Source organism: Bidens hawaiensis, unplaced genomic scaffold (assembly GCF_021521415.1).
Source record: "Bidens hawaiensis isolate Kalapana, Puna unplaced genomic scaffold, B.hawaiensis_p1.1 tig00001206_1, whole genome shotgun sequence".
In the NCBI taxonomy this organism is placed as follows: domain Eukaryota; kingdom Viridiplantae; phylum Streptophyta; class Magnoliopsida; order Asterales; family Asteraceae; genus Bidens; species Bidens hawaiensis.
The window spans coordinates 1,150,593-1,164,757 of record NW_027491069.1 but is presented as its reverse complement, the minus strand read 5'-3'; the positions used below and the strand labels follow the sequence as shown (position 1 = coordinate 1,164,757).

Here is a 14,165-nt window from a genome sequence, read left to right as displayed (position 1 = left end):
AAACAAAACACAGTTAAACAAGCTTAAATGCCAATACACAAACTCTCGGGTAATAATGTGTTCACGAACGATTCACGAACACTTACCGAACGAGATTTTATGTTCGTGTTCGTTCATTAAGGAAATTAATGTGTTCACGAACGGTTCACGAACACAAACGAACACAAATAAAATTGGAAAAGCATAGAGATTGAGACTGATGTATTCATCAATGTGAATAATGAAAACCTGTAAACGAATCGAATGAACACGAAAAATGGCATGTTCGTGTTCTTTCATTTAACTTTAAAAGAACACAGACACTTAATTGAACAAATATTTATATTCATGTTCGTTTATTTGTAAAAGGGACATTTGTGTTCGTTTGTTTAAAATCTAAACGAACATAACTGAACAAAGATAAACGAACATACATAAACAAATGTAAATGAACACAGACAAACATAAACGAACTTAAATGAAAACACTTAAATAAACACAAATTAACAAATATGAAACCTTTAAGCAGATGACCTAAATAGATAATATTTAGTTATTTTCAATTAATACATAAACGAACATAAATGAACATAAATAAACGAACATAAACGAGCGTTCATGAACATAAATGAACGAACGGAACATGTGTTCATGTTCGTTCATTTAATTAAACGAACACAAGTTTTTTGTTCAAGTTCGTTCTTTTATTAAATAAACGAACTTCACGCCGAACGGTTCACGAATGCTCACCGAACGTTCAGTTCATTTATAGGCCTAGCATCATATGCTAATTTACAGACCTAGCATCATATGCTAATCATGTGGACAATCTAAAAACATGCAAAGTGGAATCGATCTTTAGACAACGCAACACACATTGGAATGAGTTTGTTTTTTCGATATAGCATGTCCAATTATTCCAAGTGAAATGTTTTCAAGTCATTCGTGTGTCCTCCACATGATACGTATCCAATAAATACATTTATGGTTTTTAAATGGTCTATCTAGTCAATATTCAATAGTAAAAAATCAAACGCAGAATTTTTATTCTAGACTTTTAGTACTTTGAGAGGTGACACATTTAGTTGATTTCCCTTTATGCCATTTAACACAATTAACACTATTTTCTTTTCTAACCATGTTCGCTTAATCAACAAAGTGTGTTCATGTGAGTCCACAAATTAAACTTAGCCCATCGTTCTGTTAAGTCACACTCTCGTGCAATCAAAGTGGTTTTGTATCAGAATTTCAGATCAAATATTCCCTCTCATCCATAAATTCAAATTAATTCAATTCATACTCCCGCCTATTGTTATTGATTTAAAAAAACCGACACGTAACATAACATGGAATCACGCTTTCCAAATTACGACGAACGTATAGTTGCTTCAGCTCTTCTCCTTCTTTCTTCCTCCCCAAGGTAACTAACTCAATTAAACCTATCATCATCAATTTGAAGCTGAATTGAGCGTTTCTTCGTTTAGCATTGAGGAGTCTACAGGTAATTACTGCAATGTTGATCGTCGTCGTTGTGAGAGTTTGCTGTTCGGTAAATCGTTTTCGAGATCTTCTGCTTCGTCTACTGTAAGTAGCGATGACGTGTCGTCTGATGAAGCTCATGGACGTCGTCTCCGTATGGTTGCTAATGCTGTCGCTCGTTCTCAACGTGAATTGAAGCTTAAGGTACTCGTTTACAATTATTTGTTGATTTCATAATCTGATTCGATCAATTTGAAGCTCTGTTTGATAGAATATACCGATTTAGGATCAAATTGTAGTTCTAATTTAATTTTCACGTTGAATTCGATTCGTTACTGATAAATTACGTTCTCGACCTTCTTCAATTTGATATACGAAGCCTTATATTCGAATTTAAGATATAAATTGCGTTCTGCTTTGATTTTCACGTTCGAGTTGATTCATTATTGATGATTTACGTTCTCTATCCATTTCCACTCGATATACGAAGCCTTATATTCCGATTTTAAGATATAAATTGCGTTCTGCTTTGAATTTCACGTCCGATTCCATTTATTATTGATGAATTACGTTCTCAATCCGTTTCGGTTTGATACACGAAGCCTTATATTTACGTTCTGCTTGATTTTCACGTTCGATTCGATTCATTATTGATGATTTACGTTCTCGATCTGTTCGTATTTGATATACGGATTTTAAATAAATGTTTTAATGCTGATTGTTTATATTCAGATATGTATTTAAAATCTCAGATCTACTTGAATGTGCCTAATTACTTATCGCACACGGCATTGTTTCACTTCTGTTGATTTAATCGATACGATTTGCAGGTGGTGCGAAAGAGCAGATCGAAGACGTTATGGATCTCCGATAGCCGTAAAATATGTAACACTGAACAGAAGCTTGTTAGTGGTTCAACTAGCTCGTCACTGACGACGGAACACCCGTCGTGTTTGTCTGTTGGCTCAAGCAGCTCGGGAAGCTGGATGTCGAAGATGAGGAGGCAGAAGTCGTTAGCTCAGAAGAATAAGAATAAAAATAAAAAGCCGGCGTATCTGTTATTCAGCTCGGCTCATCTACACCGCCGTTGTGAAGCCATATTGAAAGTGCTGGCTCGTAACGGATGTGCTTCCGAAGTCAGGATCCGTCAGTTGCTCGGTGACAGCCCTGACACCAGCAAAGCCTTGAGAATGTAAAGCTTAATCTCTCTCTTCCTGTAAAAACACGCCACGTGGCACACTGCATATACGTGTTATGAAACCGGAGTGCCACGTGTTATGATATTACACATTACGTGTCTTCATCCTAGCCGTCTTGCATATCTCTAATTACTGGCCGTTAGATTACCTGACTTCTGTTTAACACACTCTTTTGCTGCTTTTATTTTTGTTAATAAAATGCTTTTTTTAATTAAAATGATATTATCTTTATTTTAAATATAACTGGTACTTAATTTAAAATGGCAGTTTGCTTAGGAAAGAGGAAGTGAGAAGGTCAGGAGCTGGAGGGAGATGTGATCCATTCATTTATCAGGTTAGCTTTTTATTTATTTATTTATTTATTAATTGATTCCAATTAAATTAGTTTTTAAAAGTAATTAATTCAGATATACTATTTGATCTAAAACTATTGAAGTTGGCTGATGATGTTTATTTACTTGCAGATATCTACAGCGTAGCTGTTTGCTTGGTAAAGTCAGTAGTATATATAAACAAGATCCCCACTATATACTAATTGGTTAATTTTGTTTTAAAAAACGTATAGATTTAATGCCTAACAATAAAAGGTTATATAAACATATTGCTATTAAGGTTGTGATTTTGGGATAGGGATTATTGCTTAGCATAATGCAAGAGAGAAATAGACAAGTGTAAGAAAAAATATATCATAATGCAGGCTTCATATGCTGTCTTTATGTGATATTCACCCAATGAATTTTAAATGTTTCATGCGTTTGGTTGAGTTATCATATTCAAGTTTTGTGACACCGCATTTCAGAAATAGTTAACTATAAGTGTTGCTTTCTAATAAAATAATAGAATTAGAATTTTCTACTTTAATTTTTAAAGTATAAACTCTTTACTTTATATGCATACTGTCAAGGGTGTTACACTATTACATATGTTTAATTAGTGAAACATTAATTACAAAAGTAATAATGTCAAATTGCATCATAAAAAAAATATCAATTAAGGCTTATCAAAATACGTCCTAAATAAAGTTATAAGCTAACTTTAAAGAAATAAATTTGTAAGCTAACCTTAAAAAAATAAAGTTATAAAAAAGTTAATGGCCAAACCAGCCAAGTAATTTAATAAGTAAATTTCATGAAATTGTATTACTTCACGCCCTAAAATCTTATTGCCTACTAACTTATGCACTAGCGATTTCTTTGAAGATTTGTATTGTACACACTCACTATTGTTACTGTTTTAAAATTAAACTTGAAAAATTCACTTTATTATGAGTTAAGAGTTACAATGCATCTAAAGATAACAAGCAATTTTGATTTGTGGGATCAGTGAAATATTTAATATGAAAGTCATACCATATGTGATATTTTTTAAAGATGAATTTTCTTAAACTTAAGCCTGAGTTATTTCTCGCATACACTTTTATTTTAAGGAAAATTGATTTTTATTGTTCCTAACTATTTCATTTTTGTCGATGTTGGTCTCAACTTTTATTTTGGCTGGCAACGGTTCCAACTTTAACATTCGTTTCTTCCACCAGTCTGCGACTAACGGAGTACTAACTCCGTTATATTTTTGCTGATGTGTCCATCTGAGTTGTCAAAAAAATGTTACGTGGCAGCCACCTCCCCACACCACCGTCCCACCGCCACTCCTGCCACCCCCACCACCACCGCCCAACGCCGCATCGGCATCGCCGTCGACTTCTCCAACGAGTCCGCCTTCGCCGTCAAGTCCTAATCGGTATTCCCGATTCCCTCTCAAGTCCTAATCGAATAATCAAATCCATTACATTACAAACCGGTCTAGTCACAACTCACAAATCACAATTCAACGTTAATTGTTATCTTCTTGTAGTTGTAGATAGGGATGGCAATGAACCCGAACCCGATGGAAAAACCCGAAACTCGACATAAATGGGACGTGTATTACCCGACCCATTAGAGTTTGGAACGGGTTTGGGATTGGTTTTGAAATTTTTCGTGGGTTTGGGACGGGTTTGGGATTTGTAATATATCCGGTTACCCGACCCGATTACCCGATAACATTAACCCGTTTACCCGATTATATACCCGATGTACCCGACATAACTTTTTCTATAATTTATATATAGTATACTTTAAATATTTTATTTGCTAAAACTTGTTATATCAATTATTTGAGACATTTTATTTTATGTTAATCATTATTTATAATCAATTAATTATATTTTGTCAAAATTCGATAGAAACTCGATGGGTTTTGGGTCGGGTATACCCAATGGGTATTTTGACAAAACTCGATTGGAAACCCGAAACCCAATGGGAACACCCGAAACCCGACGGGTAATTACTCGCTTAAAACCCAACGGGTTTGGGACAAGCTTTCATAATCGAGTATGGGTTTGGGAATAGCTAAAACCGACCCGTTGCCATCCCTAGTTGTAGATGATGAAAATGGCGACTCTAGCCGGAATTGGCATCAACGCCGGCTAGGGCACTCGATTAACTCTCCCATCGTCAAGGCTACTCCGTCCGTCAGTACAAACCCACAAAACTAGTAACACTTTTTTTGTTAGTATCTCCATTGTTCGAAACCGAAGTTCTCAATACCCGCATCAATTTCAGACGACAACAACATTGTGTACGACCGACAAGTCCTTGTTTGATTCGCTCCGTCTCCCATCGGTTACCTCCACGTCGGCGGCGCCATAACTGCTCTGTTCAACTACCTTTACAGAATTAGGGCTTACAGAGTGTCATTAGGGCTTGAGAGTGTAATGGATTCAATTATTCGTTTAGGGCTTGAGAGAGAATTAGGAATACAAAAGTGTGAATGAACGTTTGGAGAGATTATGGTTTAGTATAAAGAACATAAACAGAGTTATAGCCACGTAGGCTGTCATGTCATAGCCTTTTGACAACTCAGATTGACACATCAACAAAAACATAACGGAGTTAATACTCTGATGTAACCCAAAGTGTACATCTTATTGCATTAAATTGTCCTCATGTTTGTGTTAAACTCCATGCAAATTCATTGGTTTTGGTACTTATTAGAGTTATTTGCGAAATTGTAGGTCCGGGCGGCCGCCCGACAAAGAAAACATGAAAAGAGGGCGTTTCGGGGACAAAATAAGCATTCTGCCAGACCTGCACGACCATGCTTGCCAGTGCCAGACCTGCACGACCATGCTTGCCAGTGCCGAGCCGCACGACCGTGCCATTTTTTGGCATGACCGTGCCAAATCAGAGAAAACTGCAAAATTGGTCGGGAGAAAGCAAAACATTGACTTACTATATCTGGGCACGACCGTGCACTTTTTAGCACGACCGTGCCAAGTGACCAGACAGCTTATAAGCCTTCAATTCTCTTCATTTATGGGTGGAGCCTTACGGAAATTCTCTGAATTGCTGGAAAAATTATTGTGTGTGTTAGAGAGAATTCAAGGCTTCCATCTTTGTGTGATCATCCTTTCAAGTAGCAATCATCATTCATCTTAGTTTGCAATCTTTTGTTATTGACAATGATTTGTAAGATTACTTTGATTTTGTTTGTTGTATCAAGCCTTATGGGCTAAGTACTCTTGTTACTTAGATTATGTTGAAGCTTTTGCTTATGTGATATTTATCTATGCATGATTTTGACAAGTTGGTGTTCTTCAAGTTTATGACATGTTCTTGAATAGAGTTTGATGGTTGAATGCTTGTTTTAATTTCTAGTCTTGTTAGTTTGATAGATGTTTAACCATAATATGTTGGAAAACTATGTGTTGAGCATTTGTTTATGAACTTAGTTTGTGTATGCATAATTTGTTTATATCATTAAGTTAGGAATGACTAGTGGAAATTAACTTGGTTATGAATTTTAACAAGCATGAAACCTATCACTTGATATTGGAAAATTGTATGGTGACAATATGATTCTTTGAGTTGGTTAATATTTGCTAGGGATTAAGGCCATAATTCTTGGTTCATATTTTGCTAATTAAAAGTTTCATATGTTTAACTAGTGTTCTTGAACTTGTCTATTTTTACATGATTTTAAGTGGTTAGTTTGTTGTTTTCATTATAGCTTTCCTTTGATTATGAGATTAGGTGGTTTTGACAAACTTACTAATATATGGTTATTAACTTGTTGAAAACCCATCATGTTGTTTTGTTGCTAGTATTAGGTTGCCTTGATTGGAATTTGATGTTGGTGCTTAATACATGATGTTTGTCATTATCATTGCTATTTTGTTACTAAGTTTGAGTGGATGCATAGTCTAAGTAGCCTTGTTTGGATTGATTGTTAGTTGTATTTTACTTGCTTTGTTATTATTAAATGCTAGTTTAGTTATTTGAAAAATTACTTGGATTGTTTGTTTGGTTAAATTAATTACAAAGATTTAGTATCAAAAGTTAGCCGTGTCCATGGATTGACACTCGGTTCTTACCGATACTTTGCTACAAACGATAGGTACACTTGCCTTTTGTGTGTGGTTTGGTTGTTGGTGAAAACCATTTTTAAAACCCGATTTGTGTGAAACTTTTAGTTAAATTTATATACATATATTCACACACGTCATACTCCTTTAGTCGCGGACTGGTGGAAGAAACGAATGTTAAAGTTGGGACCGTTGCCAGCCAAAATGAAAGTTGGGACCAACGCCGACTAAAATAAAATAATTGGGAACAATAAAAACCAATTTTCCTTATTTTAAAAAAGTATATATGCTCATATTCAAACCCAATTGCAAACCAAATACCATCTAAAATTTCGAGTAGGATCTTTCTTAAATTTTACATTTTAAATTTTATAAAGAAGAAAAAAATTTAAATAAAAAACTTGGTTTTAATAGCCTTCACCGATTTGATTGAAAATCATTCTTATATTAACTTAAGCGAAGGTTCTTTCGAAAAACATAAGCTAGATGGTGATATCATGTAAAAAAAATTGTGTCAATTTTAGTATTTATGTATATAAAAAAAATACTGCCTAAAGTCAAAATTTTCACGAACTGATATTCCATCAAAAGGTTATACGTTTAACATTTTTGCTTTATAATTCTACCTTTTAAACAAGATTTAACCCAATTTATACGTTTATCATTTGACACTTTTGCATGAATGTATGTTATAAGACACGTTTGTGACTTGCTCTCAAATGCTTTTACTTTAGTCATATGACCGTGGTTTTGTATATTTTATCAAAACCATATAATAAAAATAAAATTTTTATATGATGTCATTTTCATGAAATGGTAACAATGTCATAATTCTTGCCGTAGAGGATAAAGATAAGAACCCTCTGAAGATGATAAGGTGACGTCACTTTACGATCAGTTCATACTTCAATTTTAATTATCTAAGCATTTTTATTAAGCATGTTTAAAGCAACTTCAATAGCCTATTGAAGGAAACAATGAAGACGATCTTTTTTTATTTTTGGGAGCGTATTGTTTATCTTAGTCTTTGTTATTTATTCACATTCTTTGCTCAGTGTATTAAGAAAAAACCTAAGGGTATGTTTGGTATGGGATAATGGAATAATGAGGGAATGGAATTGATCGATAAAGATAAAGGAATAAAATAGATCATTACCATTCCATTGTGATGCTTGGTTACCATGTAGGAATGCAATGATTAATCACTTTATATTATTATTATTACTGTTAATATTTTTATTAGTAATAATAATACTAAAAATAAATATTATTATGAATAATACGAATATTTATAATATTAACTAATCTTTTAGACTCTCGCGTTGCAAGGAGATCATTAAACCGAATAAAAATAATCGTAACAATGCTGAATCAAGTATGCATGTTTAAATGTTAACTCGTCAAATTTAAAATAATAACATTGATAATGTTGTAATAGTTATAATATAAATTTATAATAATAGTTATATTATATATACAAAAAATAGTGACAATGATATAATAATAATAATAATATAATTATAATTATAATATAATAAAAATATAATAATTATAATATTAATAATAATTGTTGACTCTTTTGACTTTTTTATTCCTTGAAGAAATGAAAAAAAAAAGCACTTATACCCAAAGGAATGAAAATCTTAAAAATGAAAGTAGTTTCATTTCTTATTGAATGATCTATTCCATTCATGTATGGTAACCAAACATGTATTTTTTTTATTCATTCGGAATGACCCATTACATTCCGCCTTCCATTCCTTCGTACCAAACACTACCTAATAATAATAATAATAATATGGTAGTGTTCGGCATGCGGTAATGACAAGGAGAATTAAAAGATTCATTACGTGGAAATGAAAAAAGTGGTGTTTGGTTGCTCAATTGAATGGAATCGCCCATTACACATGGAATCTCATTCCATCAAAACAATTCCTTCATACTCCCTTTTTTTTCCATTTATCTTTCACCTTGTTTTCTCAACAACACCACCTAACAACAACCACCACTACCGCCGCACCACTGTCGTTGCGTGACCACCACCACCTGACCTCAAGGTCCTCCACCACCGTCGCAGCCTCCCTACCACTACCACCATCGCCGCCACTAGCGTCGTCACCGTAATCGTCACCATCACCATTGCAATTTTTTTTTTGGTAAAATAGTTATTTTGATATATGAGTATTTTTATTACTTATTCGTTCATACATTTTTTGTGGATACTACTAAACAACAAATAATAATAATTTATTTCATTAATAGGCTAATCAAATAAGAGAAATAAATGATAATGATTCATTCCATTCATTATCCAATTCTATTATCCCTCTATTTCATTAGTTCCAACCAAACATACCCTATGTGCTATGGATTGGTTAGTTAAAACACAAAGTCATTGCCAAATAAGCAGAAGGCTTTAACTAACCAACCCAAAAAACAAGTGTAATGAAGAGCCGGAGAGGTATTAACCAAGGTATTTAAAAAAAGTTGATTGGTTATAATAGGCATGAACCTCACATGTTTTTCTCCTATGGGAGTTAACACAATGGCGAGCAGGTGGGGAAGAAATTGGTGCTACATCATAGTGTTATGGCTTGGAGAATAGAAATGGCTGAGGTGGCAAGTGGGTGGCACCTCCCCACTTGTCATAACACTTAGACTATGCGTTATGGGCGCGGAAGGAAGGGGGAGACGGGCGCGATGGGCTTCAAACACCGTAGAGGGGCGCTGATAGGTGGGGCGTGGAGGGGGGAAAGGTGGAGGGAAAGATGGGCGCGGAAAGGGGTGAGGTGGGGGGCCCACCACCAACGAAAATATAGTCGTTTAAAAAAAATTTTAATTAACATTTATATATAAATTCAAACATTTTTCTCCATTTTACTCAAACAACTTTCATATTCACACCAAATTTAACCATCTTCACAACATTCATCTTCACAAATTTAATCATCTTCATAACATTTATCTTCACACCAAATCATAAACCCAAACTCGAACCCGAACCCGAACCCGAATATGGGCTCAAGCTCAACACCAAACCCAAACCCGAACCCGAATCAAAACCCGTGGGATCCGAGTTGTATGTGGTGGGCTAGTTTGCTCGCAAATAACGTCGACCTTAGCAACCCGTTCTATGCAAACCAACAACGACCGACGATTCCTCCACCCATGCCACCGTTTACCCCCGATATGTTCTTTCGGGCGCCAATGCCGTATACGTCCTCGCAAGTACTCGAAACGCAAGTACCCGAAACGCAAGTCCGCGTCCAAAAAGAAGTCATAAAAAAAAGAACCCGGGTGACGTTCGAACAACCGAAAATGGCGAACGACAAATGTGGGAAGCGGACGAGGTAATGGCGTTAGCCTTAGCGTGGATCGACTCTTCCGAAGACTCGATTCAAGGTATATTATAAAAATATTTATATGTTTTCCATGTTATATTTTTTTGTTTACTAATATTAAGCTTTTATATGTATCAAAGGTGACGGCAAACATTCGTCGGAGTTTTGGGTACAAATACGCACCAAGTTCTTTGCTTTAATGAGTCGAGGAGAGTATCGCGGGAATGACTCCGTCTACAACAAATGGAAGTCATTACGCACACAAATAACCGACTTCACAGCCGTTCACACCCGCGTGCAGAACAACAGAAAAAGCGGCATGGGCGATGCCGATGTGTTGGAGACATGCTTAAAACAATACAAAGCCCTTTATAATAAAGATTTTAGCATGTTGGATGTTTGGAGACAATGCATAAGCTCGCCAAAGTGGCATACGGTCCCGACATCATCACCACCGCGACCGTCCAAACGGTCAAAGACAACGTCTACTTCGGCCGATCAATCGCCGTCGTCGTTGTCAAATTAATCTAAACGAGTTGGATCCGGAATTAATTTTTGACGAACCGGATGAGTTGCCACGGCCGTTAGGAAGAGATAAAGCCTAGGCGACGGCTAGAGGTGGAGGATCTTCGTCCAGAACCATATCCTCTAAGAGTTCCGACACGAGCTCGCATCTTGAAAACTTGGAGCGGAGGCTTTCCGAGATTGCTAACATTAAAAAACAAATACAGGAGGGCCTCATGAAGGTGCACGAAGAAAGAAAGGCGATGCTTGCGGAATACAAAGCGATCCACAAGGAGCGAACGAAACAAAAGGAACTCGAGCTCATCACAAAAGATCTATCGCATCTAGATCCTGTGTCGCGGGCGGTGATGGAAAAAAGAAGAGCAAAGATATTGGCCAAATATGCAAACGAGGACGAGAACGACGACGACGAGCATTAGTTATATTTTTATTTGTAGGATTTTTATTTTTATTTGTATTGGTTTTTTTATTTATTTGTTTTTTATTTTTATTTGTATTAGTTTTTTTGTTTTAAAAAAAAAATAAAATAAAAAAGGTTGGGCTTCGAAGCCCCCTCACCATAGAGGGGCATTATGCCTTGAGGCTTCGATGCCCCCCAGTGCCTACGTGGCGCTGACGTGGCACTGTGGAGGGGCTTCGAAGCCCCCCCCCCCCCCCCCCTAATAGCATGAAGCCTTAGTCTAATAATAACTAGACGAATATATCGTTTTCTTCATTTTTGAGGTAGAGAAAGTGAAGCAGCTGAGAGAAGTATGGTCGGTCATTATCGGGGGTTGGGTGGACAAATGTACCGACCCCTTTCTAGTTTTTTTTTTCTTGTTTGTGTACCATAGATTGATTTGTTCGGCACTTAGCTTCTTACCTTCCAACCTTCCTCGAAAAGAGGTAATCAAAGTTTTAAATCATAAATAGAGTAATCTGCCGAAGGCCTTGATTAGTTGATTCATTGAAGGTTGTCTTGAGGACTCAATTATAAAGAATAAAGCCAAATGATGCACCCCAGTCATCATTGATGCGTAATTTGTCTCCTCAATGATACAACAATCTTCAATAATTTGTCACTTTCAAGTTCGAATAAGGTTGGAAATAGCTTTAAATATCTATGGACAACTTTGTCAAATCATATTTAACTCTAGTCTCTAGTGGTATTCTTCTAAACATGTAGGGGATAGGCTTGCTTTAAATGGGATCGGATGTCATGTCCTAGTATTACAATGAATGAATGTGATATATCGCTTAATATACATAAATCCTGTATACCTTTTATATAATATTTTATTAGTTTTTGTTTGGTTTTTATTAAAATTTGTATATTACTAACATATTTGAATCACGTAGGTTTCGGAGGTTTATCGTGGTTAAAAAGAGCGAAAAATGAGCTAAAACATTGAACCGGAGCATCAGAATTGAACCAGAGCGCATCAGGAAACAAACCGGACCGGACCAGACCGGTCCCCTCTCCCATTTCTCTGGAGTGCCACGCGGTGGGGAGGCTAAAGCCCGCCGCGCGGTGCGGCGGGCATTTTTCCAGAATATTCTACGATTTTAGGGTTTGAGCCTTGATTTTTCCTATATAAAGACCCCTAAACTCAACCTTAAACATAACATGAATACCCTAAATGGTGGGGACGATTTTGGGAGCTTTAGAAGTGATCTTTTGGAGATTTTGGAGGCTTGAAATCATACGGTGGCGTGCATATCGATCAAGAACGAAGACCACGAGTTTTATCGCCTTTAATCTTTCGTTCTTTTGTTTTCCACCATGAATTCCTTTATTATCGTTTTGTTTGATTTTACCATGGTAGGCTCAACATTATAGACTGCCTAGGCTTATGATGAACCTTTGTTGATGTTTGATTTTGACTTGAGATTTATTTATCGTTATGGTTTTACGAACTAGTAAAAGGTTTAATTATATTAAATTGATGCATATGTGTGCTTAGGGTTGTTTGTTGAGTTTTATTATTCCATAGTTTCCTTGATTATTGTTTGTCATTATGATATGTTGATATTAGGTCATCTACTTTGTGTTCTTGACTATTTTATGATTGACTTCGAATAAGATCATAGGAATAATATTATTTAATTAAATAGACCTAAGTGTGCTGCTAACCTAAATAGCTGTAAGGTGCTAGGTTATTGATAGGTCTTTGTTGATCATGATTGCTAGATTTAGTTCTTCGTAAGGAGTCAGTCTAGGTTTTGATTGATTAACTTTGGCTATCAAGTCAATTGAATATATTAGACTGTCTTTGATTTCTGCGCTATAAGGTAGGATTTTGTATAAAGGAACTAGTTTTTAATTAATTAGGTGACCGTAAGGAAACTTGATTTTTAATACTAGTGTGTGTTAAAACTTATTAGAAACCCATAGGTGTCTCTTGAGAAGGGTCAGGGGTCCTGTTCGGGCTTTCTCTTAAGCGTCTATTTCACGATCCCAGTTCCATAACTAAATAGTCTCCCGGTTAATTGATAATTGAAACTTAGGGGATTCTAGCCTAGGTGGTTGTTCATCATCATCTGAATTAAGTCCAAGTTCTAAGTTTAGTCGTCTTTAGTTTTCTTAATTAGTTTATTAGTAAAACCCCCCCTTAAACAAATAATAAAGTCGTGTCTGTAGTTGAGTCTAATTAGCTAGTAAACGTAATTTAAAGAGTCCTGTGGGTTCGATATCCGGACTTACTTAGCTGTACTAGAGTCGATCGGTTCACTTGCCGGTTAGTTGTTTTAGTTTAGTTAAGAGTATAGAATTTATTACTTACTGTCTAGATTAGCGTGTTTTTATTAGACTACTTTTAGCATATCAGAATGTTATTACCATGTTGCACACATTAAATCTTCCACACTAGATTTCCATCATCGTTTGGATGATAATGTGAGATTTGCCGCTCTCAATGAACCAACATCCAACCGTCAACATATCTAGATACCATAATTTTCTCCTAAGCAACTCAATGTACATTGGATTTGTGTTGTTATCGCCCCATGTAAGCTTTTTACGAATTCTTTCTAAAGAGATAACAAGGATCGGAGCTTTAAATAGAGAAAATAGCAAATGGGTAATACCAATTCGATTAGTGTTAACCTTCCGCCAAAAGAAAGCGATAAGGGGTCTCCATGTCAGACACAAATCACAATGGTGAGCTTGGAATTCCCTTGTGGGACCCCCGTTAACAAGAACTGATGATCTCATTGAAGAAAAACATCATTTTATCCATCTTCAACGTCTACTAAGGAAAC

The 14,165-nt window shown here is 35.8% G+C and overlaps 2 protein-coding genes across 2 annotated transcripts; both read left to right on the top strand.

The window, feature by feature from the left end:
* Positions 1-1,325: 1,325 nt before the first annotated feature.
* Positions 1,326-3,228, top strand: LOC143563786 (uncharacterized). Its single transcript, XM_077051253.1, has 6 exons — positions 1,326-1,399; positions 1,464-1,662; positions 2,289-2,650; positions 2,925-2,991; positions 3,094-3,147; positions 3,223-3,228. The coding sequence occupies exons 1-6, from the start codon at positions 1,326-1,328 to the stop codon at positions 3,226-3,228; spliced, it is 762 nt and encodes a 253-aa protein (XP_076907368.1).
* Positions 3,229-10,391: 7,163 nt separating this feature from the next.
* LOC143563775 (glutathione S-transferase T3-like) lies at positions 10,392-10,926 on the top strand. Its single transcript, XM_077051242.1, has 2 exons — positions 10,392-10,461; positions 10,541-10,926. Exons 1-2 carry the CDS (start codon positions 10,392-10,394, stop codon positions 10,924-10,926), a joined length of 456 nt encoding a protein of 151 aa, XP_076907357.1.
* Positions 10,927-14,165: the final 3,239 nt, after the last annotated feature.

Excerpts from the sequence above, each read along its gene's own strand:
- LOC143563775 (XM_077051242.1), top strand. The coding sequence starts at position 10,392 with ATGTGGGAAGCGGACGAGGTAATGGCGTTAGCCTTAGCGTGGATCGAC. Across the intron at positions 10,462-10,540 it reads TTCCGAAGACTCGATTCAAG|GTGACGGCAAACATTCGTCG; the intron begins GTATATTATAAA and ends TATGTATCAAAG.
- LOC143563786 (XM_077051253.1), top strand. The coding sequence starts at position 1,326 with ATGGAATCACGCTTTCCAAATTACGACGAACGTATAGTTGCTTCAGCT. Across the intron at positions 1,400-1,463 it reads CTTCTTTCTTCCTCCCCAAG|CATTGAGGAGTCTACAGGTA; the intron begins GTAACTAACTCA and ends TTCTTCGTTTAG. Across the intron at positions 1,663-2,288 it reads AACGTGAATTGAAGCTTAAG|GTGGTGCGAAAGAGCAGATC; the intron begins GTACTCGTTTAC and ends TACGATTTGCAG.